Raw genomic sequence first — 23,019 nt, 5'->3', positions numbered from 1 at the left:
TACAGTATATATAATGTTTATTAAAATACATCAACGACAAAAGACATATATGCATTATTATAATTCATGATGAAATAACATGCATATAAATACAGTATTATTACAGTAAAATGTGTATACATATATAGATGTGAATGCTTACATAGCTAGATAATTCTTGCATTAAAACTGTCAGTGGTGATTTGATATTATTCCTCTGGTTCTGGAACCCCAACAGCAGGGTTCCGGTTCCAATGAGGAAGTAGTAGAGAGAACAGCTAAGGAGCAGCACCTAACACCTGAGATACACCGTTGGGAGGAAAGCTCTCGTACACACAAGACACACGGAGAGGCAGTGTCCCAAATGTCACGCTATTCCCTAAATAGTGCACTACTTTAGACTAGAGTGCTATGAGCCCTGGTCAAAGGTTGTATACTATAAAATTGAATAGTGTGTCATTTGGGACAAAGGAGACAGTACCTAGCTTCTGGGGACAAGAAAATATATGGGTCAACACCAAGGAGGAAATGATGACCTCTGACCTCTGTCCACATAGAGCTGTACTGTATCTGTTCTCCCTTTGTGAAGGTCCACGCGTAGAGAGGAGTAGCTTGGTCCAGCAGGACGTTTAAACTCATTTGATTCAGATTCAGAACTGTGCCATAGAAAACGTCTTACAAAACTGCACCACCGTGTCTTCAGCAACCCTTTACAATGGAATAACCACAGCAGTCAAGTCAGCCACACTCCAGTTTCCATCAGTGTGTCTGATCCCAGGATATCTCAGGGAAACTGTCTGGCTCTGGCAGCCTGCCTGGCACAAAATGGAGGAGGGTTCAGATCCTGGGCTGTCTGAATGGCACCTTGTTATATAGTGCACTACATTTGGCAAACGTCTACAGGGTTAGAGTTAGGGCTAACCAATAGGGCTCTGGTCAAAAGTGGTGCACTATATAGGGAATAGGGTGCCATCTCAGATTGGGCAGCCTCAGGACAGAAGCGGAGACATTCCCATTGGGTGAGGAGGTTGAGTCCTTCTTCAGACAGACGGGTGTGGTCAGTCGGTCCTTTAAAGGTCTCTCAGTCTCTGACTGTTACTGTGACTGGCGTCCTATTGGGTCATGTCTGGTGGTGGTGGTGGTAGTGGTGGTGATGGTGGTGTTCGTGGTGGTGTCGGTGCTCGTGACGCTGCACCAGAGGCAACACAAAGGACCCAGGGCTGCCAGGCAGCCCAGACCCCTGCTCCCTCTCCAGACAAGGAGGAGGGGGAGCCTGATGCTGATGCTGGGGATTGGAGTGAGGTGACAGGGGCGTTTTGGACGGGGACAGGCCCTGACCCTCCCTGGCTTTGGCCCGGAGCCGTTTGCTGTGGCTGTGCTGCAGAGGGTGCTGGTGGTGGCTGGAGGAGGGGAGGTGGTACACATCCTGACCTCCGTGACCCCCAGATGAGGAGGTCCCTGTATGCAGCAGGGTCTGGAGAGGAGGAGGCTGAGGAGGGTAATGACCCCCAGCGTGGTATTTACTGGACTTGGCCCTTTCAAGTCCCCCAGGGGTCCCTCCGACGCCGGATCCTTTAGATGTTCCTCTGGGGGACTTCAGGAAGTGTGACGCGCCCCGACCCCGGGCTTCTAGAGGGGTGTAGTTCTCACTGATGACCTGCGAGCGGCGCTCATGGGCGTGGGCGGCGTGGGCCTCGGGCTCCTGGGAACGGGAGCGGTTCTGGGACTGAGAGGCCCGCACATGGGTCTCCTGGGGGGGCGGGGGAGGGGTGGATCCTGGAGGAGGGAGAGAGAGAGAGAGAGAGAATAGAGAGAGAAAAAAAGAGAGAGAGAGACAGAGCGAGAAAGAGAGATAGACGGAGAGAGAGATTACAGAGAACGAGAGAGATCACAGAAAGAGAGAGAGAGAGATTACAGTGAGCGAGAGAGAGAGAGATCACAGAAAGAGAGAGAGAGAGAATACAGTGAGCGAGAGAGAGAGAGAGAGATTGCAGAGAGCGAGAGACAGGGACATCACAGAGAAAGAGAGAGAGAGAGAGTGAGACCGAGAGCGAGAGAGATGACAGAGAAAGAGATTGCAGAGAGCGAGAGACAGGGACAGGGACATCACAGAGAGAGAGAGAGAGAGAGAGAGAGAGAGTGAGAGCGAGAGCGAGAGAGATGACAGAGAAAGAAAGAGAGATATGACAGAGAAAGAGAGAGATGACAGAGAAAGAGAGAGAATCCCATAATAAGTTCTATGGACTCACTCTGTGTGTAATAACAGCGTTTAACATGATGTTTTAATGACTACCTCATCTCTGTACCCCACACATACTGTACAATTATCTGCAAGGTCCCTCAGTCAAGCAGTGGATTTCAAACACAGCTTCAACCACAAAGACCAGGTAGCTTTTGCACCTATTGGTAGATGGGTCAAAATAAAAAAAGATGACATTGAATATTCCTTTGAGCATGGTGAAGTTATTACACTTTGGATTGTGCATCAATACACCCAGTCACTATAAAAATACAGGTGTCCTTCCTAACTCAGTTGCCAGAGAGGAATTTCACCATGAGGCCAATTCTGATTTTAAAACAGTTACAGAGTTTAATGGCTGTGATAGGTGAAAACTGAGGATGGATCAACAACATTGTAGTTACTCCACAATACTAACCTAAATGACAGTGAAAAGAAGGAAGCCTGTAGAGTATATAAAATATTCCAGAACATGCATTTTGTTTGCAACAAGGCACTAAAGTAAAACTGTGAAAAAATGTGAAAAAGCAATTCACTTTTTGTCCTGAATACAAAGTGTTATGTTTGAAGCAAGTCCAATGCAACATTACTGAGTATCACTTGACATATTTTCAGGAATAGTGGCGGCAGCATCATGTTATGGGTATGACTGTAATCGTTAAGGACTGGGGAGTTTTTCAGGATAAAAAAGAAAACGGAGTGGAGCTAAGCACAGGCAAAATCCAAGAGAAAAACCTGGTTCAGTTTCCACCAGACACTGGGAGATTAATTCACCTTGCAGCAGGACAATAACCTACAACACAAGGTCAAATCTACACTAGAATTACCAAGACGACAGTGAATGTTCCTTAGTGGTAGAGTTACAGTTTGGACTTGGACTGTTTGAAAATCAGTTTGGACAGTTTGAAAATCTATGGCAAGACCTAAAAATGGTTGTCTGGAAATGATCAAGAACCAATTTGACAGAGCTTAGAGTATTTTGAAAAGAAGAGTGGACAAATGTTGCTCAATCCAGGTGTAGAAATCTACCCAGAAAGACTCATAGCTCAGGGGGTTGAATACCCATCTAAACTAAGATATATTTGTATATCTTTTTTCATGTTTTTTAAAAATGTTATACAAATGTTCAAATTGTTCTTACACTTTGACATTACAGAGTATTTTCGGTAAATTGTTGACGAAAAAATCACAATTAAATCTATTTTAATCCAACTCAACAAAATGTGGAAAAAAGTCAAGGCGTGTGAATCCTCAAGGCAGTGTATGTTGTATAATAGACAAGTTCACTACAAGGCCACATTATTCTCATGAGGTTTAGTTGGCCATCTGGCTCCAACACATTGTAATTGTTAGTACAGGGAGAGAGATAATCTGAGTGGTACCAACCTTCAAACCTGGAGGTGTAGTTCTCTATACCAGCTAGGTCCAGATAGTGATTCCTCCTCTCAGTGTTCTCATCCACACAGTAATGCTGTCCCTCACTGCTCTGACCTGGGAGGGCTGGCCTGGTGTAGGAGGACAGATGTCTGTTAGGGTGTGTGTGGTAGGATTGTATGTGTCTGTGTCTGTGTGTGTGTGTGTGTCTGTGTGTGTGTGTGTGTGTGTGTGTGTGTGTGTGTGTGTGTGTGTGTGTGTGTGTGTGTGTGTGTGTGCGCGTGTGCGTGTGTGTGTGTGTGTGTGTGTGTGTGTGTGTGTGTTGACCTGATGTGAGAAGAAAGCCGTCTGTCTGCTGATCGTCCCTCCTCCAGGTGAAGGCGTCCTGACTCCCGGTCTGATGAGAGACAACAACATATAAACATAAACTACATAAACAACTACAACATAAACAAAAACAGCCCTGTACAAACAACTAGCTGTATACAGAGAGACTGTATAGAGAGAGTGATAAAGTTCACATAGATCTCTCCCTCCCTCCCTCCCTCCCTCCCTCCCTCCCTCCCTCCCTCCCTCCCCTCCTTCCCTCCCTCCCCTCCTCCCCTCCCTCCCTCCCCTCCTTCCCTCCCTCCCTCCCTCCCTCCCTCCCTCCCCTCCTTCCCTCCCTCCCTCCCTCCCTCCCTCCCTCCCTCCCTCCCTCCCTCTTAAAATAAACAATTCAAATGAACAGTAAACATTAACACTCACAGAAGTTCCAAAATATTAAAGACATTACAAATGTCATAATATGTACAAAAGGGAAAATAAATCAACATAAATATGGGTTGTATTTACAATGGTGTTTGTTCTTCACTGGTTGCCCTTTTCTTGTGGCAACAGATCACAAATCTTGCTGCTGTGATGGCACACTGTGGAATTTCACCCAGTAGATATGGGAGTTTATCAAAATTGGGTTTGTTTTCAAATTCTGTGTGGGTCTGTGTAATCTGAGGGAAATATGTGCAGTTTCCACCTCATTTTGTGGGCAGTGAGCACATAGCCTGTCTTCTCTTGAGAGCCAGGTCTGCCTATGGCGGCCTTTCTCAATAGCAAGTCTATACTCACTGAGTCTGTACATAGTCAAAGCTTTCCTTAAGTTTGGGTCAGTCACAGTGGTCAGGTATTCTGCCACTGTGTACTCTCTGTTTAGGGTCAGTCACAGTGGTCAGGTATTCTGCCACTGTGTACTCTCTGTTTAGGGTCAGTCACAGTGGTCAAGTATTCTGCCACTGTGTACTCTCTGTTTAGGGTCAGTCACAGTGGTCAGGTATTCTGCCACTGTGTTCTCTCTGTTTAGGGTCAGTCTTAGTGGTCAGGTATTCTGCCACTGTGTACTCTCTGTTTAGGGTCAGTCACAGTGGTCAGGTATTCTGCCACTGTGTACTCTCTGTTTAGGGTCAGTCACAGTGGTCAGGTATTCTGCCACTGTGTACTCTCTGTTTAGGGTCAGTCACAGTGGTCAGGTATTCTGCCACTGTGTACTCTCTGTTTAGGGCCAAATAGCATTCTAGTTTGCTCTGTTTTTTTTATTCTTTCCAATGTGTCAAGTAATGATCTTTTAGTTTTCTCATCATCTCGTTGTGTCTAATTGTGTTGCTGTCCTGGGGCTCTGTGGGGTGTGTTTGTGTTTGTGAACAGAGCCCCAGGACCAGCTTGCTGAGGGGACTCTTCTCCAGGTTCATCTCTCTGTAGGTGATGGCTTTGTTATGGAAGGATTGGGAATCGCTTCCTTTTAGGTGGTTATAGAATTTAACGGCTCTTTTCTGGATTTTGATAATTAGCGGGTATTGGCCTAATTCTGCTCTGCATGCATTATTTGGTGTTTTACGTTGTACACAGAGGATATTTTAGCAGAATTCTGCATGCAGAGTCTCAATTTGGTGTTTGTCCCATTTTGTGAATTCTTGGTTGGTGAGCAGACCCCAGACCTCACAACCATAAAGGGCAATAGGTTCTATAACTGATTTAAGTAGTTTTAGCCAGATCCTAATTGGTATGTCAAATGTTATGTTCCTTTTGATGGCATAGAATGCCCTTCTTGCCTTGTGTCTCAGATCGTTCACAGCTTTGTGGAAGTTACCTGTGGTGCGGATGTTTAGGCCAAGGTATGTATAGTTTTTTGTGTGCTCTCGGGCAACGGTGTCTATATGGAATTTGTATTTGTGGTCCTGGCGACTGGACCTTTTTTGGAACACCATTATTTTTGTCTTACTGAGATTTACTGTCAGGGCCCAGGTAGAGTATGTCTGTATTGTTTTTCGTGATTCACCATAGTCAAGGCTCAGGTTTTCTGGGTCTCTATGTTTTTGGTTGGATAGGTTTCGCAATTTCTTTCTTAGGATTTAGCATTTTTCATTAAACCCTTTGTCATTGTTGTTCATTTTCTTCAGTTTTCTGTTTGAAATGTTGAGATTTGAAAAGAGAAGCTGAGAGGTCAAATATACTGTTTAGAGTTTAAACCTTCACTATTACAGTGAAACATTTTGTCCATGAAGTTGTGTAAAAGGGATTGAATTTGTTGTTGCCTAATTGTTTTTTAGTAGGTTTCCACACTACTCTCCTTTCCTCCATCTTTCTTTTTTTTAAATATTTTTTTGTTTGTATTTTCACCCCTTTTTTCTCTCCAATTTCGTATCAAATTGGTAGTTACAGTCATCGCTGCAACTCCCGTACGGACTCGGGAGAGGCGGGAGAGGCGAAGGTCGAGAGCCATGTGTCCTCCAAAACACAACCCAACCAAGCCGCACTGCTTCTTGACACAATGCCCATCCAACCCGGAAGCCAGCCGCACCAATGTGTTGGAGGAAACACCGTACACCTGACGACCGTGTCAGCTTGCACTGCGCCCGACCCGCCACAGGAGTCGCTAGTGCGAGATGAGATGAGACAAGGACATCCCTGCCGGTCAAACCCTCCCCTAACCCGGACGACGCTGGGCCAATTGTGCGCCGCCCCATGGGCCTCCCGGTCGCTGCCGGCTGCGACCGATTCTGGGCTCGAGCCCAGAATCTCTAGCCTTAGACCACTGCGCCACTCGGGAGGCCCTCTATAGCCTTTCTTAATATTATTCAGTTCCTTTGGCTTTGATGCCTCATGATTGAATATTGCTCTGTTCAAGTAGACTGTGATTTTGCTGTGGTCTGATAGGGGTGTCAGTGGGCTGACTGTGAACGCTCTGAGAGACTCTGGGTTGAGGTCAGTGATAAAGTAGTCTACGGTACTACTGCTAAGAGATGAGCTATAGGTGTACCTACCGTAGGAGTCCCCTCGAAGCCTACCATTGATTATATACATACCCAGCGTGTGACAGAGCTGCAGGAGTTGTGACACGTTTTTGTTGGTTATGTTGTTGTAGTTGTGCCTAGGGGGGGTACATGGGGGAGGGAATGCTGTCACCTCCAGGTAGGTGTTTGTCCCCCTGTTTGCTGAGGGTGTCAGGTTCTCTCTCTCTCTCAACATATATATATCCCTCCCTCCATGTCTCTTACCTGGTCCAGTGGAGATGTGGTCTCTCCTGCGAACACTGGGCTCTGGTGCGACGGTCAGTTTGACCCGTAGGGTCTTCCTCTTACTGTGGCAGGACGAGTGATTGACCGAGGCATCCACCACATCATAGATGGTGTGCATCAGACTGGACATGTCCTGGGGGGGAGGAGGAGGAGGAGGAGGAGGAGGAGGAGGAGGAGGAGGAGGAGGAGGAGGAGGAGGAGGAGGAGGAGTGGACAAACACAGCTTATTATTACACATGTTATAACACATTATAACCTTCTCAGTAAGGACAGAGGTACAGGCTCCACTGTTCCTTATATAGGGTACTAACTTGGACCAGGATCTATTGGGCTGTAGTCAAAAGTAGTGCACTATGTCGGGAAGAGAGTGCTATTTGGGATGCGGACATATGGTGTTAACCCCGGTGTCCTGACATCTGGCCCTCATACCATCACGGCCTAATCATCCCTAGCTTCCAATTGGCTCATTCACCCCCCCCCCCCCGTAACTATTCCCCAGGTGGTTGCTGTAAAGGAGAATGTTCTCAGTCAACTGACCTGGTAAAATAAGGGTTGAATAAATAAAAAGAAGCCTCACCTCTTTAGTAACTTTGCCACTGTTGTCAAAATCATAGAGGGTGAAGATCCATTCCTGACGATTATCTTCCTCCACTGATACGTCACACTCTAGGTCCTGTCGGCATGGAGACACAAGGAATACTCCTTGTTAATGACAAAGACAGCATCCTGTCCAGGAAGTGTATTTATACATCAGACTGCTTCACGTTACAAGGCCGTTCTGACTGGGACAAGGCTTACTTACTTAATAACAAAAATACACCCCTATGGGTCCTGGTCAAAATGTGTGCACTATATAGAGAATAGGGTGCTATTTGGGACGAATCCTAGGTGATCCTCTGCCTAGAAACACAAACACAGTGACTTTGACAACCAGCAGAGGGCAGCAGAGTCAAACCTTTCCTTTCCTCCTGCAGCATTTATTCTCTCCACACAGTCACTCACTCTCCACTACTGACTGCTTTTCCACAGTCACTCACTCTCCACTACTGACTGCTTTTCCACAGTCACTCACTCTCCACTACTGACTGCTTTTCTACAGTCACTCACTCTCCACTACTGACTGCTTTTCCACAGTCACTCACTCTCCACTACTGACTGCTTTTCCACAGTCACTCACTCTCCACTACTGACTGCTTTTCCACAGTCACTCACTCTCCACTACTGACTGCTTTTCCACAGTCACTCACTCTCCACTACTGACTGCTTTTCCACAGTCACTCACTCTCCACTACTGACTGCTTTTCCACAGTCACTCACTCTCCACTACTGACTGCTTTTCCACAGTCACTCACTCTCCACTACTGACTGCTTTTCCACAGTCACTCACTCTCCACTACTGACTGCTTTTCCACAGTCACTCACTCTCCACTACTGACTGCTTTTCCACAGTCACTCTCTCTCCACTACTGACTGCTTTTCCACAGTCACACTCTCCACTACTGACTGCTTTTCCACAGTCACTCACTCTCCACTACTGACTGCTTTTCCACAGTCACTCACTCTCCACTACTGACTGCTTTTCCACAGTCACTCTCTCTCCACTACTGACTGCTTTTCCACAGTCACTCACTCTCCACTACTGACTGCTTTTCCACAGTCACTCTCTCTCCACTACTGACTGCTTTTCCACAGTCACTCACTCTCCACTACTGACTGCTTTTCCACAGTCACTCACTCTCCACTACTGACTGCTTTTCCACAGTCACTCACTCTCCACTACTGACTGCTTTTCCACAGTCACTCACTCTCCACTACTGACTGCTTTTCCACAGTCACTCACTCTCCACTACTGACTGCTTTTCCACAGTCACTCACTCTCCACTACTGACTGCTTTTCCACAGTCACTCACTCTCCACTACTGACTGCTTTTCCACAGTCACTCACTCTCCACTACTGACTGCTTTTCCACAGTCACTCACTCTCCACTACTGACTGCTTTTCCACAGTCACTCACTCTCCACTACTGACTGCTTTTCCACAGTCACTCACTCTCCACTACTGACTGCTTTTCCACAGTCACTCACTCTCCACTACTGACTGCTTTTCCACAGTCACTCACTCTCCACTACTGACTGCTTTTCCACAGTCACTCACTCTCCACTACTGACTGCTTTTCCACAGTCACTCACTCTCCACTACTGACTGCTTTTCCACAGTCACTCACTCTCCACTACTGACTGCTTTTCCACAGTCACTCACTCTCCACTACTGACTGCTTTTCCACAGTCACTCACTCTCCACTACTGGCTGCTTTTCCACAGTCACTCACTCTCCACTACTGACTGCTTTTCCACAGTCACTCACTCTCCACTACTGACTGCTTTTCCACAGTCACTCACTCTCCACTACTGACTGCTTTTCCACAGTCACTCACTCTCCACTACTGACTGCTTTTCCACAGTCACTCACTCTCCACTACTGACTGCTTTTCCACAGTCACTCACTCTCCACTACTGACTGCTTTTCCACAGTCACTCACTCTCCACTACTGACTGCTTTTCCACAGTCACTCACTCTCCACTACTGACTGCTTTTCCACAGTCACTCACTCTCCACTACTGACTGCTTTTCCACAGTCACTCACTCTCCACTACTGACTGCTTTTCCACAGTCACTCACTCTCCACTACTGACTGCTTTTCCACAGTCACTCACTCTCCACTACTGACTGCTTTTCCACAGTCACTCACTCTCCACTACTGACTGCTTTTCCACAGTCACTCACCCTCCCCTCCTGGCTGCTTTTCCACAGTCACTCACTCTCCACTACTGACTGCTTTTCCACAGTCACTCACTCTCCACTACTGACTGCTTTTCCACAGTCACTCACTCTCCACTACTGACTGCTTTTCCACAGTCACTCACTCTCCACTACTGACTGCTTTTCCACAGTCACTCACTCTCCACTACTGACTGCTTTTCCACAGTCACTCACTCTCCACTACTGACTGCTTTTCCACAGTCACTCACTCTCCACTACTGACTGCTTTTCCACAGTCACTCACTCTCCACTACTGACTGCTTTTCCACAGTCACTCACTCTCCACTACTGACTGCTTTTCCACAGTGCTTTTCCACAGTCACTCACTCTCCACTACTGACTGCTTTTCCACAGTCACTCACTCTCCACTACTGACTGCTTTTCCACAGTCACTCACTCTCCACTACTGACTGCTTTTCCACAGTCACTCACTCTCCACTACTGACTGCTTTTCCACAGTCACTCACTCTCCACTACTGACTGCTTTTCCACAGTCACTCACTCTCCACTACTGACTGCTTTTCCACAGTCACTCACTCTCCACTACTGACTGCTTTTCCACAGTCACTCACTCTCCACTACTGACTGCTTTTCCACAGTCACTCACTCTCCACTACTGACTGCTTTTCCACAGTCACTCACTCTCCACTACTGACTGCTTTTCCACAGTCACTCACTCTCCACTACTGACTGCTTTTCCACAGTCACTCACTCTCCACTACTGACTGCTTTTCCACAGTCACTCACTCTCCACTACTGACTGCTTTTCCACAGTCACTCACTCTCCACTACTGACTGCTTTTCCACAGTCACTCACTCTCCACTACTGACTGCTTTTCCACAGTCACTCACTCTCCACTACTGACTGCTTTTCCACAGTCACTCACTCTCCACTACTGACTGCTTTTCCACAGTCACTCACTCTCCACTACTGACTGCTTTTCCACAGTCACTCACTCTCCACTACTGACTGCTTTTCCACAGTCACTCACTCTCCACTACTGACTGCTTTTCCACAGTCACTCACTCTCCACTACTGACTGCTTTTCCACAGTCACTCACTCTCCACTACTGACTGCTTTTCCACAGTCACTCACCCTCCCCTCCTGGCTGCTTTTCCACAGTCACTCACCCTCCCCTCCTGGCTGCTTTTCCACAGTCACTCACTCTCCCCTCCTGGCTGCTTTTCTACAGTCACTCACCCTCCCCTCCTGGCTGCTTTTCCACAGTCACTCACTCTCCCTTCCTGGCTGCTTTTCCACAGTCACTCACCCTCCCCTCCTGGCTGCTTTTCTACAGTCACTCACCCTCACCTCCTGGCTGCTTTTCCACAGTCACCCACCCTCCCCTCCTGGCTGCTTTTCCACAGTCACTCACTCTCCCCTCCTGGCTGCTTTTCCACAGTCACTCACTCTCCACTACTGACTGCTTTTCCACAGTCACTCACTCTCCACTACTGACTGCTTTTCCACAGTCACTCACTCTCCACTACTGACTGCTTTTCCACAGTCACTCACTCTCCACTACTGACTGCTTTTCCACAGTCACTCACTCTCCACTACTGACTGCTTTTCCACAGTCACTCACTCTCCACTACTGACTGCTTTTCCACAGTCACTCACTCTCCACTACTGACTGCTTTTCCACAGTCACTCACTCTCCACTACTGACTGCTTTTCCACAGTCACTCACTCTCCACTACTGACTGCTTTTCCACAGTCACTCACTCTCCACTACTGACTGCTTTTCCACAGTCACTCACTCTCCACTACTGACTGCTTTTCCACAGTCACTCACTCTCCACTACTGACTGCTTTTCCACAGTCACTCACTCTCCACTACTGACTGCTTTTCCACAGTCACTCACTCTCCACTACTGACTGCTTTTCCACAGTCACTCACTCTCCACTACTGACTGCTTTTCCACAGTCACTCACTCTCCACTACTGACTGCTTTTCCACAGTCAGTCACTCTCCACTACTGACTGCTTTTCCACAGTCACTCACTCTCCACTACTGACTGCTTTTCCACAGTCACTCACTCTCCACTACTGACTGCTTTTCCACAGTCACTCACTCTCCACTACTGACTGCTTTTCCACAGTCACTCACTCTCCACTACTGACTGCTTTTCCACAGTCACTCACCCTCCCCTCCTGGCTGCTTTTCCACAGTCACTCACCCTCCCCTCCTGGCTGCTTTTCCACAGTCACTCACTCTCCCCTCCTGGCTGCTTTTCTACAGTCACTCACCCTCCCCTCCTGGCTGCTTTTCCACAGTCACTCACTCTCCCTTCCTGGCTGCTTTTCCACAGTCACTCACCCTCCCCTCCTGGCTGCTTTTCTACAGTCACTCACCCTCACCTCCTGGCTGCTTTTCCACAGTCACCCACCCTCCCCTCCTGGCTGCTTTTCCACAGTCACTCACTCTCCCCTCCTGGCTGCTTTTCCACAGTCACTCACCCTCCCCTCCTGTTTGCTTTTCCACAGTCACTCACCCTCCCCTCCTGGCTGCTTTTCTACAGTCACTCACCCTCCCCTCCTGGCTGCTTTTCCACAGTCACTCACCCTCCCGTCCTGGTTGCTTTTTCACAGTCACTCACCCTCCCCTCCTGGCTGCTTTTCCACAGTTACTCACCCTCCCCTCCTGGCTTCTTTTCTACAGTCACTCACCCTCCCCTCCTGGCTGCTTTTCCACAGTCACTCACCCTCCCCTGCTGGCTGCTTTTCCACAGTCACTCACCCTCCCCTCCTGGCTGCTTTTCCACAGTAACTCACCCCCTCCTCCTGGATGCTTTTCCACAGTCACTCACCCTCCCCTCCTGGCTGCTTTTCCACAGTCACTCACCCTCCCCTCCTGGCTGCTTTTCCACAGTCACTCACCCTCCCCTCCTGGCTGCTTTTCCACAGTCACTCACCCTCCCCTCCTGGCTGCTTTTCCACAGTCACTCACCCTCCCCTCTTGGCTGCTTTTCCACAGTCACTCACCCTCCCCTCCTGGCTGCTTTTCCACAGTCACTCACTCTCCCCTCCTGGCTGCTTTTCCACAGTCACTCACCCTCCCCTCCTGGCTGCTTTTCCACAGTCACTCACCCTCCCCTCCTGGCTGCTTTTCCACAGTCACTCACCCTCCCCTCCTGGCTGCTTTTCCACAGTCACTCACCCTCCCCTCCTGGCTGCTTTTCCACAGTCACTCACCCTCCCCTCCTGGCTGCTTTTCCACAGTCACTCACCCTCCCCTCCTGGCTGATTTTCCACAGTCACTCACCCTCCCCTGCTGGCTGCTTTTCCACAGTCACTCACCCTCCCCTCCTGGCTGATTTTCCACAGTCACTCACCCTCCCCTACTGGCTGCTTTTCCACAGTCACTCACCCTCCCCTCCTGGCTGCTTTTCCACAGTCACTCACCCTCCCCTCCTGGCTGCTTTTCCACAGTCACTCACCCTCCCCTCCTGGCTGCTTTTCCACAGTCACTCACCCTCCCCTCCTGGCTGCTTTTCCACAGTCACTCACCCTCCCCTCCTGGCTGATTTTCCACAGTCACTCACCCTCCCCTGCTGGCTGCTTTTCCACAGTCACTCACCCTCCCCTCCTGGCTGATTTTCCACAGTCACTCACCCTCCCCTCCTGGCTGCTTTTCCACAGTCACTCACCCTCCCCTCCTGGCTGCTTTTCCACAGTCACTCACCCTCCCCTCCTGGCTGCTTTTCCACAGTCACTCACCCTCCCCTCCTGGCTGCTTTTCCACAGTCACTCACCCTCCCCTCCTGGCTGCTTTTCCACAGTCACTCACCCTCCCCTCCTGGCTGCTTTTCCACAGTCACTCACCCTCCCCTCCTGGCTGCTTTTCCACAGTCACTCACCCTCCCCTCCTGGCTGCTTTTCCACAGTCACTCACCCTCCCCTCCTGGCTGCTTTTCCACAGTCACTCACCCTCCCCTCCTGGCTGCTTTTCCACAGTCACTCACCCTCCCCTCCTGGCTGCTTTTCCACAGTCACTCACCCTCCCCTCCTGGCTGCTTTACCACAGTCACTCACCCTCCCCTCCTGGCTGCTTTTCTACAGTCACTCACCCTCCCCTCCTGGCTGCTTTTCCACAGTCACTCACCCTCCCCTCCTGGCTGATTTTCCACAGTCACTCACCCTCCCCTGCTGGCTGCTTTTCCACAGTCACCCACCCTCCCCTCCTGGCTGATTTTCCACAGTCACTCACCCTCCCCTACTGGCTGCTTTTCCACAGTCACTCACCCTCCCCTCCTGGCTGCTTTTCCACAGTCACTCACCCTCCCCTCCTGGCTGCTTTTCCACAGTCACTCACCCTCCCCTCCTGGCTGCTTTTCCACAGTCACTCACCCTCCCCTCCTGGCTGCTTTTCCACAGTCACTCACCCTCCCCTCCTGGCTGCTTTTCCACAGTCACTCACCCTCCCCTCCTGGCTGCTTTTCTACAGTCACTCACCCTCCCCTCCTGGCTGCTTTTCCACAGTCACTCACCCTCCCCTCCTGGCTGCTTTCCCACAGTCACTCACCCTCCCCTCCTGGCTGCTTTTCCACAGTCACTCACCCTCCCCTCCTGGCTGCTTTTCCACAGTCACTCACCCTCCCCTCCTGGCTGCTTTTCCACAGTCACTCACCCTCCCCTCCTGGCTGCTTTTCCACAGTCACTCACCCTCCCCTCCTGGCTGCTTTTCCACAGTCACTCACCCTCCCCTCCTGGCTGCTTTTCCACAGTCACTCACCCTCCCCTCCTGGCTGCTTTTCCACAGTCACTCACCCTCCCCTCCTGGCTGCTTTTCCACAGTCACTCACCCTCCCCTCCTGGCTGCTTTTCCACAGTCACTCACCCTCCCCTCCTGGCTGCTTTTCCACAGTCACTCACCCTCCCCTCCTGGCTGCTTTTCCACAGTCACTCACCCTCCCCTCCTGGCTGCTTTTCCACAGTCACTCACCCTCCCCTCCTGGCTGCTTTTCCACAGTCACTCACCCTCCCCTCCTGGCTGCTTTTCCACAGTCACTCACCCTCCCCTCCTGGCTGCTTTTCCACAGTCACTCACCCTCCCCTCCTGGCTGCTTTTCCACAGTCACTCACCCTCCCCTACTGGCTGCTTTTCCACAGTCACTCACCCTCCCCTCCTGGCTGCTTTTCCACAGTCACTCACCCTCCCCTCCTGGCTGCTTTTCCACAGTCACTCACCCTCCCCTCCTGGCTGCTTTTCCACAGTCACTCACCCTCCCCTCCTGGCTGCTTTTCCACAGTCACTCACCCTCCCCTCCTGGCTGCTTTTCCACAGTCACTCACCCTCCCCTCCTGGCTGCTTTTCCACAGTCACTCACCCTCCCCTCCTGGCTGCTTTTCCACAGTCACTCACCCTCCCCTCCTGGCTGCTTTTCCACAGTCACTCACCCTCCCCTCCTGGCTGCTTTTCCACAGTCACTCACCCTCCCCTCCTGGCTGCTTTTCCACAGTCACTCACCCTCTCCTCCTGGCTGCTTTTCCACAGTCACTCACCCTCCCCTCCTGGCTGCTTTTCAAAGCAGGAATATAAAACCAGTCAAATAATCACATTCAGCAAAAGCCCTTTAACTGCCGTGACGACCTGCAGTTGGAGAAGAGAGGGAAGGGGGAGGAGGAATGCCCTACCACCACAATATAACATCATGTCTTTCTTCCTGGTCCAGGAAAAAGACGTTAACCACAATTCTCAGTTACAGCTTTTCTGGAAGTAACTTTGATTCAGAGGTATCTGGTAACAGGACTGTAACTGGGAAAATACACGTTGGGAGCAACAGGCGGGCAGAGAGGCTGTGCTGCAGGCATAGAGAGAGAATGTAGTGTACACTACATTCAACATGTAAGATCCATAGCATGTAGTGTACACTACATTCAACATATAAGATCCATAGCATGTAGTGTACACTACATCTAGCATGTAGTGTACACTACATTCAACATATAAGATCCATAGCATGTAGTGTACACTACATTCAACATATAAGATCCATAGCATGTAGTGTACACTACATTCCTCATATAAGATCCATAGCATGTAGTGTACACTACATTCAACATATAAGATCCATAGCATGTAGTGTACACTACATTCAACATATAAGATCCATAGCATGTAGTGTACACTACATCTAGCATGTAGTGTACACTACATTCAACATATAAGATCCATAGCATGTAGTGTACACTACATTCAACATATAAGATCCATGGCATGTAGTGTACACTACATTCCTCATATAAGATCCATAGCATGTAGTGTACACTACATTCAACATGTAAGATCCATAGCATGTAGTGTACACTACATTCAACATATAAGATCCATAGCATGTAGTGTACACTACATTCAACATATAAGATCCATAGCATGTAGTGTACACTACATTCAACATAGAAGATCCATAGAATGTAGTGTACACTACATTCAACATAGAAGATCCATAGCATATAGTGTACACTACATTCAACATATAATATCCATAGCATGTAGTGTACACTACATTCAACATATAAGATCCATAGCATGTAGTGTACACTACATTCAACATATAAGATCCATAGCATGTAGTGTACACTACATTCCTCATATAAGATCCATAGCATGTAGTGTACACTACATTCAACATGTAAGATCCATAGCATGTAGTGTACACTACATTCAACATATAAGATCCATAGCATGTAGTGTACACTACATTCAACATAGAAGATCCATAGCATATAGTGTACACTACATTCAACATATAAGATCCATAGCATGTAGTGTACACTACATTCAACATATAAGATCCATAGGAAGATGTAAAAAAGACTAGTGTCTAACTTACATCCAGGCTGATGCGTTTCTTCCCAGAGGCTTTGCCTGCGTCCCCTCCTCTCAGTAGCTGCCTGTCTGGCCCTGGGTCTGTGTGGGGGAACTGCAGGTAACTGTCACAGCCCTCAGCAGCCTTCTCTGGAGGGAGATCCACTGGCACAACACAACAACACACATCTTAATCTTCATCTTTATTCAGATCCCCATTAGCTGACACCATGACGACAGCTAGTCTTCCTGGGGTCATGAACCCAACAACACAGAGACATAACAGACATGATGACAGCTAGTCTTCCTGAACCCAACAACACAGATGTAACAGACATGACGACAGCTAGTCTTCCTGAACCCAACAACACAGACGTAACAGACATGATGACAGCTAGTCTTCCTGAACCCAACAACACAGACGTAACAGACATGATGACAGCTAGTCTTCCTGAACCCAACAACACAGAGACATAACAGACATGATGACAGCTAGTCTTCCTGGGGTCATGAACCCAACAACACAGAGACATAACAGACATGATGACAGCTAGTCTTCCTGGGGTCATGAACCCAACAACACAGAGACATAACAGACATGATGACAGCTAGTCTTCCTGGGGTCCTGAACCCAACAACACAGAGACATAACAGACATGATGACAGCTAGTCTTCCTGGGGTCCTGAACCCAACAACACAGAGACATAACAGACATGATGACAGCTAGTCTTCCTGGGGTCCTGAACCCAACAACACAGAGACATAACAGACATGATGACAGCTAGTCTTCCTGGGGTCATGAACCCAACAACACAGAGACATAACAGACATGATGACAGCTAGTCTTCCTGGGGTCATGAACCCAACAACACAGAGACATAACAGACATGATGACAGCTAGTCTTCCTGGGGTCATGAACCCAACAACACAGAGACATAACAGACATGATGACAGCTAGTCTTCCTGGGGTCATGAACCCAACAACACAGAGAGATAACAGAAATGATGACAGCTAGTCTTCCTGGGGTCATGAACCCAACAACACAGAGACTTAACAGACATGATGACAGCTAGTCTTCCTGGGGTCATGAACCCAACAACACAGAGACGTAACAGACATGATGACAGCTAGTCTTCCTGGGGTCATGAACCCAACAACACAGAGACATAACAGACATGATGACAGCTAGTCTTCCTGGGGTCATGAACCCAACAACACAGAGACGTAACAGACATGATGACAGCTAGTCTTCCTGGGGTCCTGAACCCAACAACACAGAGACATAGCAGACATGATGACAGCTAGTCTTCCTGGGGTCCTGAACCCAACAACACAGAGACATAACAGACATGATGACAGCTAGTCTTCCTGGGGTCCTAAACACAACAACACAGAGACATAACAGACATGATGACAGCTAGTCTTCCTGGGGTCATGAACCCAACAACACAGAGACATAACAGACATGATGACAGCTAGTCTTCCTGGGGTCATGAACCCAACAACACAGAGACATAACAGACATGATGACAGCTAGTCTTCCTGGGGTCATGAACCCAACAACACAGAGACATAACAGACATGATGACAGCTAGTCTTCCTGGGGTCATGAACCCAACAACACAGAGACGTAACAGACATGATGACAGCTAGTCTTCCTGGGGTCATGAACCCAACAACACAGAGACATAACAGACATGATGACAGCTAGTCTTCCTGAACCCAACAACACAGATGTAACAGACATGACGACAGCTAGTCTTCCTGAACCCAACAACACAGACGTAACAGACATGATGACAGCTAGTCTTCCTGAACCCAACAACACAGACGTAACAGACATGATGACAGCTAGTCTTCCTGAACCCAACAACACAGAGACATAACAGACATGATGACAGCTAGTCTTCCTGGGGTCCTGAACCCAACAACACAGAGACATAGCAGACATGATGACAGCTAGTCTTCCTGGGGTCCTGAACCCAACAACACAGAGACATAACAGACATGATGACAGCTAGTCTTCCTGGGGTCCTAAACACAACAACACAGAGACATAACAGACATGATGACAGCTAGTCTTCCTGGGGTCATGAACCCAACAACACAGAGACATAACAGACATGATGACAGCTAGTCTTCCTGGGGTCATGAACCCAACAACACAGAGACATAACAGACATGATGACAGCTAGTCTTCCTGGGGTCATGAACCCAACAACACAGAGACATAACAGACATGATGACAGCTAGTCTTCCTGGGGTCATGAACCCAACAACACAGAGACGTAACAGACATGATGACAGCTAGTCTTCCTGGGGTCATGAACCCAACAACACAGAGACATAACAGACATGATGACAGCTAGTCTTCCTGAACCCAACAACACAGATGTAACAGACATGACGACAGCTAGTCTTCCTGAACCCAACAACACAGACGTAACAGACATGATGACAGCTAGTCTTCCTGAACCCAACAACACAGACGTAACAGACATGATGACAGCTAGTCTTCCTGAACCCAACAACACAGAGACATAACAGACATGATGACAGCTAGTCTTCCTGGGGTCATGAACCCAACAACACAGAGACATAACAGACATGATGACAGCTAGTCTTCCTGGGGTCATGAACCCAACAACACAGAGACATAACAGACATGATGACAGCTAGTCTTCCTGGGGTCCTGAACCCAACAACACAGAGACATAACAGACATGATGACAGCTAGTCTTCCTGGGGTCCTGAACCCAACAACACAGAGACATAACACACATGATGACAGCTAGTCTTCCTGGGGTCCTGAACCCAACAACACAGAGACATAACAGACATGATGACAGCTAGTCTTCCTGGGGTCATGAACCCAACAACACAGAGACATAACAGACATGATGACAGCTAGTCTTCCTGGGGTCCTGAACCCAACAACACAGAGACATAACAGACATGATGACAGCTAGTCTTCCTGGGGTCCTGAACCCAACAACACAGAGACATAACAGACATGATGACAGCTAGTCTTCCTGGGGTCATGAACCCAACAACACAGAGACATAACAGACATGATGACAGCTAGTCTTCCTGGGGTCCTGAACCCAACAACACAGAGACATAACAGACATGATGACAGCTAGTCTTCCTGGGGTCCTGAACCCAACAACACAGAGACATAACAGACATGATGACAGCTAGTCTTCCTGGGGTCCTAAACACAACAACACAGAGACATAACAGACATGATGACAGCTAGTCTTCCTGGGGTCATGAACCCAACAACACAGAGACATAACAGCCATGATGACAGCTAGTCTTCCTGGGGTCATGAACCCAACAACACAGAGACATAACAGACATTATGACAGCTAGTCTTCCTGGGGTCATGAACCCAACAACACAGAGACTTAACAGACATGATGACAGCTAGTCTTCCTGGGGTCATGAACCCAACAACACAGAGACGTAACAGACATGATGACAGCTAGTCTTCCTGGGGTCATGAACCCAACAACACAGAGACATAACAGACATGATGACAGCTAGTCTTCCTGGGGTCATGAACCCAACAACACAGAGACGTAACAGACATGATGACAGCTAGTCTTCCTGGGGTCCTGAACCCAACAACACAGAGACATAGCAGACATGATGACAGCTAGTCTTCCTGGGGTCCTGAACCCAACAACACAGAGACATAACAGACATGATGACAGCTAGTCTTCCTGGGGTCCTAAACACAACAACACAGAGACATAACAGACATGATGACAGCTAGTCTTCCTGGGGTCATGAACCCAACAACACAGAGACATAACAGACATGATGACAGCTAGTCTTCCTGGGGTCATGAACCCAACAACACAGAGACATAACAGACATGATGACAGCTAGTCTTCCTGGGGTCATGAACCCAACAACACAGATGTAACAGACATGACGACAGCTAGTCTTCCTGAACCCAACAACACAGACGTAACAGACATGATGACAGCTAGTCTTCCTGAACCCAACAACACAGACGTAACAGACATGATGACAGCTAGTCTTCCTGAACCCAACAACACAGAGACATAACAGACATGATGACAGCTAGTCTTCCTGGGGTCATGAACCCAACAACACAGAGACATAACAGACATGATGACAGCTAGTCTTCCTGGGGTCATGAACCCAACAACACAGAGACATAACAGACATGATGACAGCCAGTCTTCCTGGGGTCCTGAACCCAACAACACAGAGACATAACAGACATGATGACAGCTAGTCTTCCTGGGGTCCTGAACCCAACAACACAGAGACATAACAGACATGATGACAGCCAGTCTTCCTGGGGTCCTGAACCCAACAACACAGAGACATAACAGACATGATGACAGCTAGTCTTCCTGGGGTCCTGAACCCAACAACACAGAGACATAACAGACATGATGACAGCTAGTCTTCCTGGGGTCCTGAACCCAACAACACAGAGACGTAACAGACATGATGACAGCTAGTCTTCCTGGGGTCCTGAACCCAACAACACAGAGACATAACAGACATGATGACAGCTAGTCTTCCTGGGGTCCTGAACCCAACAACACAGAGACATAACAGACATGATGACAGCTAGTCTTCCTGGGGTCCTAAACACAACAACACAGAGACATAACAGACATGATGACAGCTAGTCTTCCTGGGGTCATGAACCCAACAACACAGAGACATAACAGACATGATGACAGCTAGTCTTCCTGGGGTCATGAACCCAACAACACAGAGACATAACAGACATGATGACAGCTAGTCTTCCTGGGGTCATGAACCCAACAACACAGAGACGTAACAGACATGATGACAGCTAGTCTTCCTGGGGTCCTGAACCCAACAACACAGAGACATAACAGACATGATGACAGCTAGTCTTCCTGGGGTCATGAACCCAACAACACAGAGACATAACAGACATGATGACAGCTAGTCTTCCTGGGGTCCTGAACCCAACAACACAGAGACATAACAGACATGATGACAGCTAGTCTTCCTGGGGTCCTAAACACAACAACACAGAGACATAACAGACATGATGACAGCTAGTCTTCCTGGGGTCCTGAACCCAACAACACAGAGACATAACAGACATGATGACAGCTAGTCTTCCTGGGGTCATGAACCCAACAACACAGAGACATAACAGACATGATGACAGCTAGTCTTCCTGGGGTCCTGAACCCAACAACACAGAGACATAACAGACATGATGACAGCTAGTCTTCCTGGGGTCCTAAACACAACAACACAGAGACATAACAGACATGATGACAGCTAGTCTTCCTGGGGTCCTGAACCCAACAACACAGAGACATAACAGACATGATGACAGCTAGTCTTCCTGAGGTCCTGAACCCAACAACACAGAGACATAACAGACATGATGACAGCTAGTCTTCCTGGGGTCATGAACCCAACAACACAGAGACATAACAGACATGATGACAGCTAGTCTTCCTGGGGTCCTAAACACAACAACACAGAGACATAACAGACATGATGACAGCTAGTCTTCCTGGGGTCATGAACCCAACAACACAGAGACATAACAGACATGATGACAGCTAGTCTTCCTGGGGTCATGAACCCAACAACACAGAGACATAACAGACATGATGACAGCTAGTCTTCCTGGGGTCATGAACCCAACAACACAGATACATAACAGACATGATGACAGCTAGTCTTCCTGGGGTCATGAACCCAACAACACAGAGACGTAAAAGACATGATGACAGCTAGTCTTCCTGGGGTCATGAACCCAACAACACAGAGACATAACAGACATGATGACAGCTAGTCTTCCTGGGGTCCTGAACCCAACAACACAGAGACATAACAGACATGATGACAGCTAGTCTTCCTGGGGTCCTGAACCCAACAACACAGAGACATAACAGACATGACGACAGCTAGTCTTCCTGGGGTCATGAACCCAACAACACAGAGACATAACAGACATGATGACAGCTAGTCTTCCTGGGGTCCTGAACCCAACAACACAGAGACATAACAGACATGATGACAGCTAGTCTTCCTGAATCCAACAACACAGAGAGATAACAGACATGATGACAGCTAGTCTTCCTGGGGTCATGAACCCAACAACACAGAGACATAACAGACATGATGACAGCTAGTCTTCCTGAACCCAACAACACAGAGACATAACAGACATGATGACAGCTAGTCTTCCTGGGGTC

At 48.4% G+C, this 23,019-nt stretch overlaps 1 protein-coding gene across 1 annotated transcript in view; it reads right to left on the bottom strand.

Moving 5' to 3' along the window:
* LOC139404937 (protein naked cuticle homolog 2-like) overlaps positions 1-23,019 on the bottom strand; it is a 23,841-nt gene continuing 822 nt past the window's right edge. Inside the window, exons 2-7 of the mRNA XM_071147479.1 lie at positions 16,800-16,939; positions 7,718-7,813; positions 7,120-7,273; positions 3,920-3,989; positions 3,605-3,723; positions 1-1,755 (exon numbers count right to left, since the gene is read on the bottom strand). Of these exons, the coding sequence (XP_071003580.1) occupies positions 1,100-1,755; positions 3,605-3,723; positions 3,920-3,989; positions 7,120-7,270 (996 nt within the window). The 5' untranslated portion in view covers positions 7,271-7,273; positions 7,718-7,813; positions 16,800-16,939 and the 3' untranslated portion in view covers positions 1-1,099. The remainder of the gene's footprint in view (positions 1,756-3,604; positions 3,724-3,919; positions 3,990-7,119; positions 7,274-7,717; positions 7,814-16,799; positions 16,940-23,019) is intronic.

Source organism: Oncorhynchus clarkii, unplaced genomic scaffold, assembly GCF_045791955.1.
Source record: "Oncorhynchus clarkii lewisi isolate Uvic-CL-2024 unplaced genomic scaffold, UVic_Ocla_1.0 unplaced_contig_10529_pilon_pilon, whole genome shotgun sequence".
NCBI classification, from domain to species: domain Eukaryota; kingdom Metazoa; phylum Chordata; class Actinopteri; order Salmoniformes; family Salmonidae; genus Oncorhynchus; species Oncorhynchus clarkii.
This window is presented reverse-complemented; position numbering and strand designations above follow the sequence as displayed.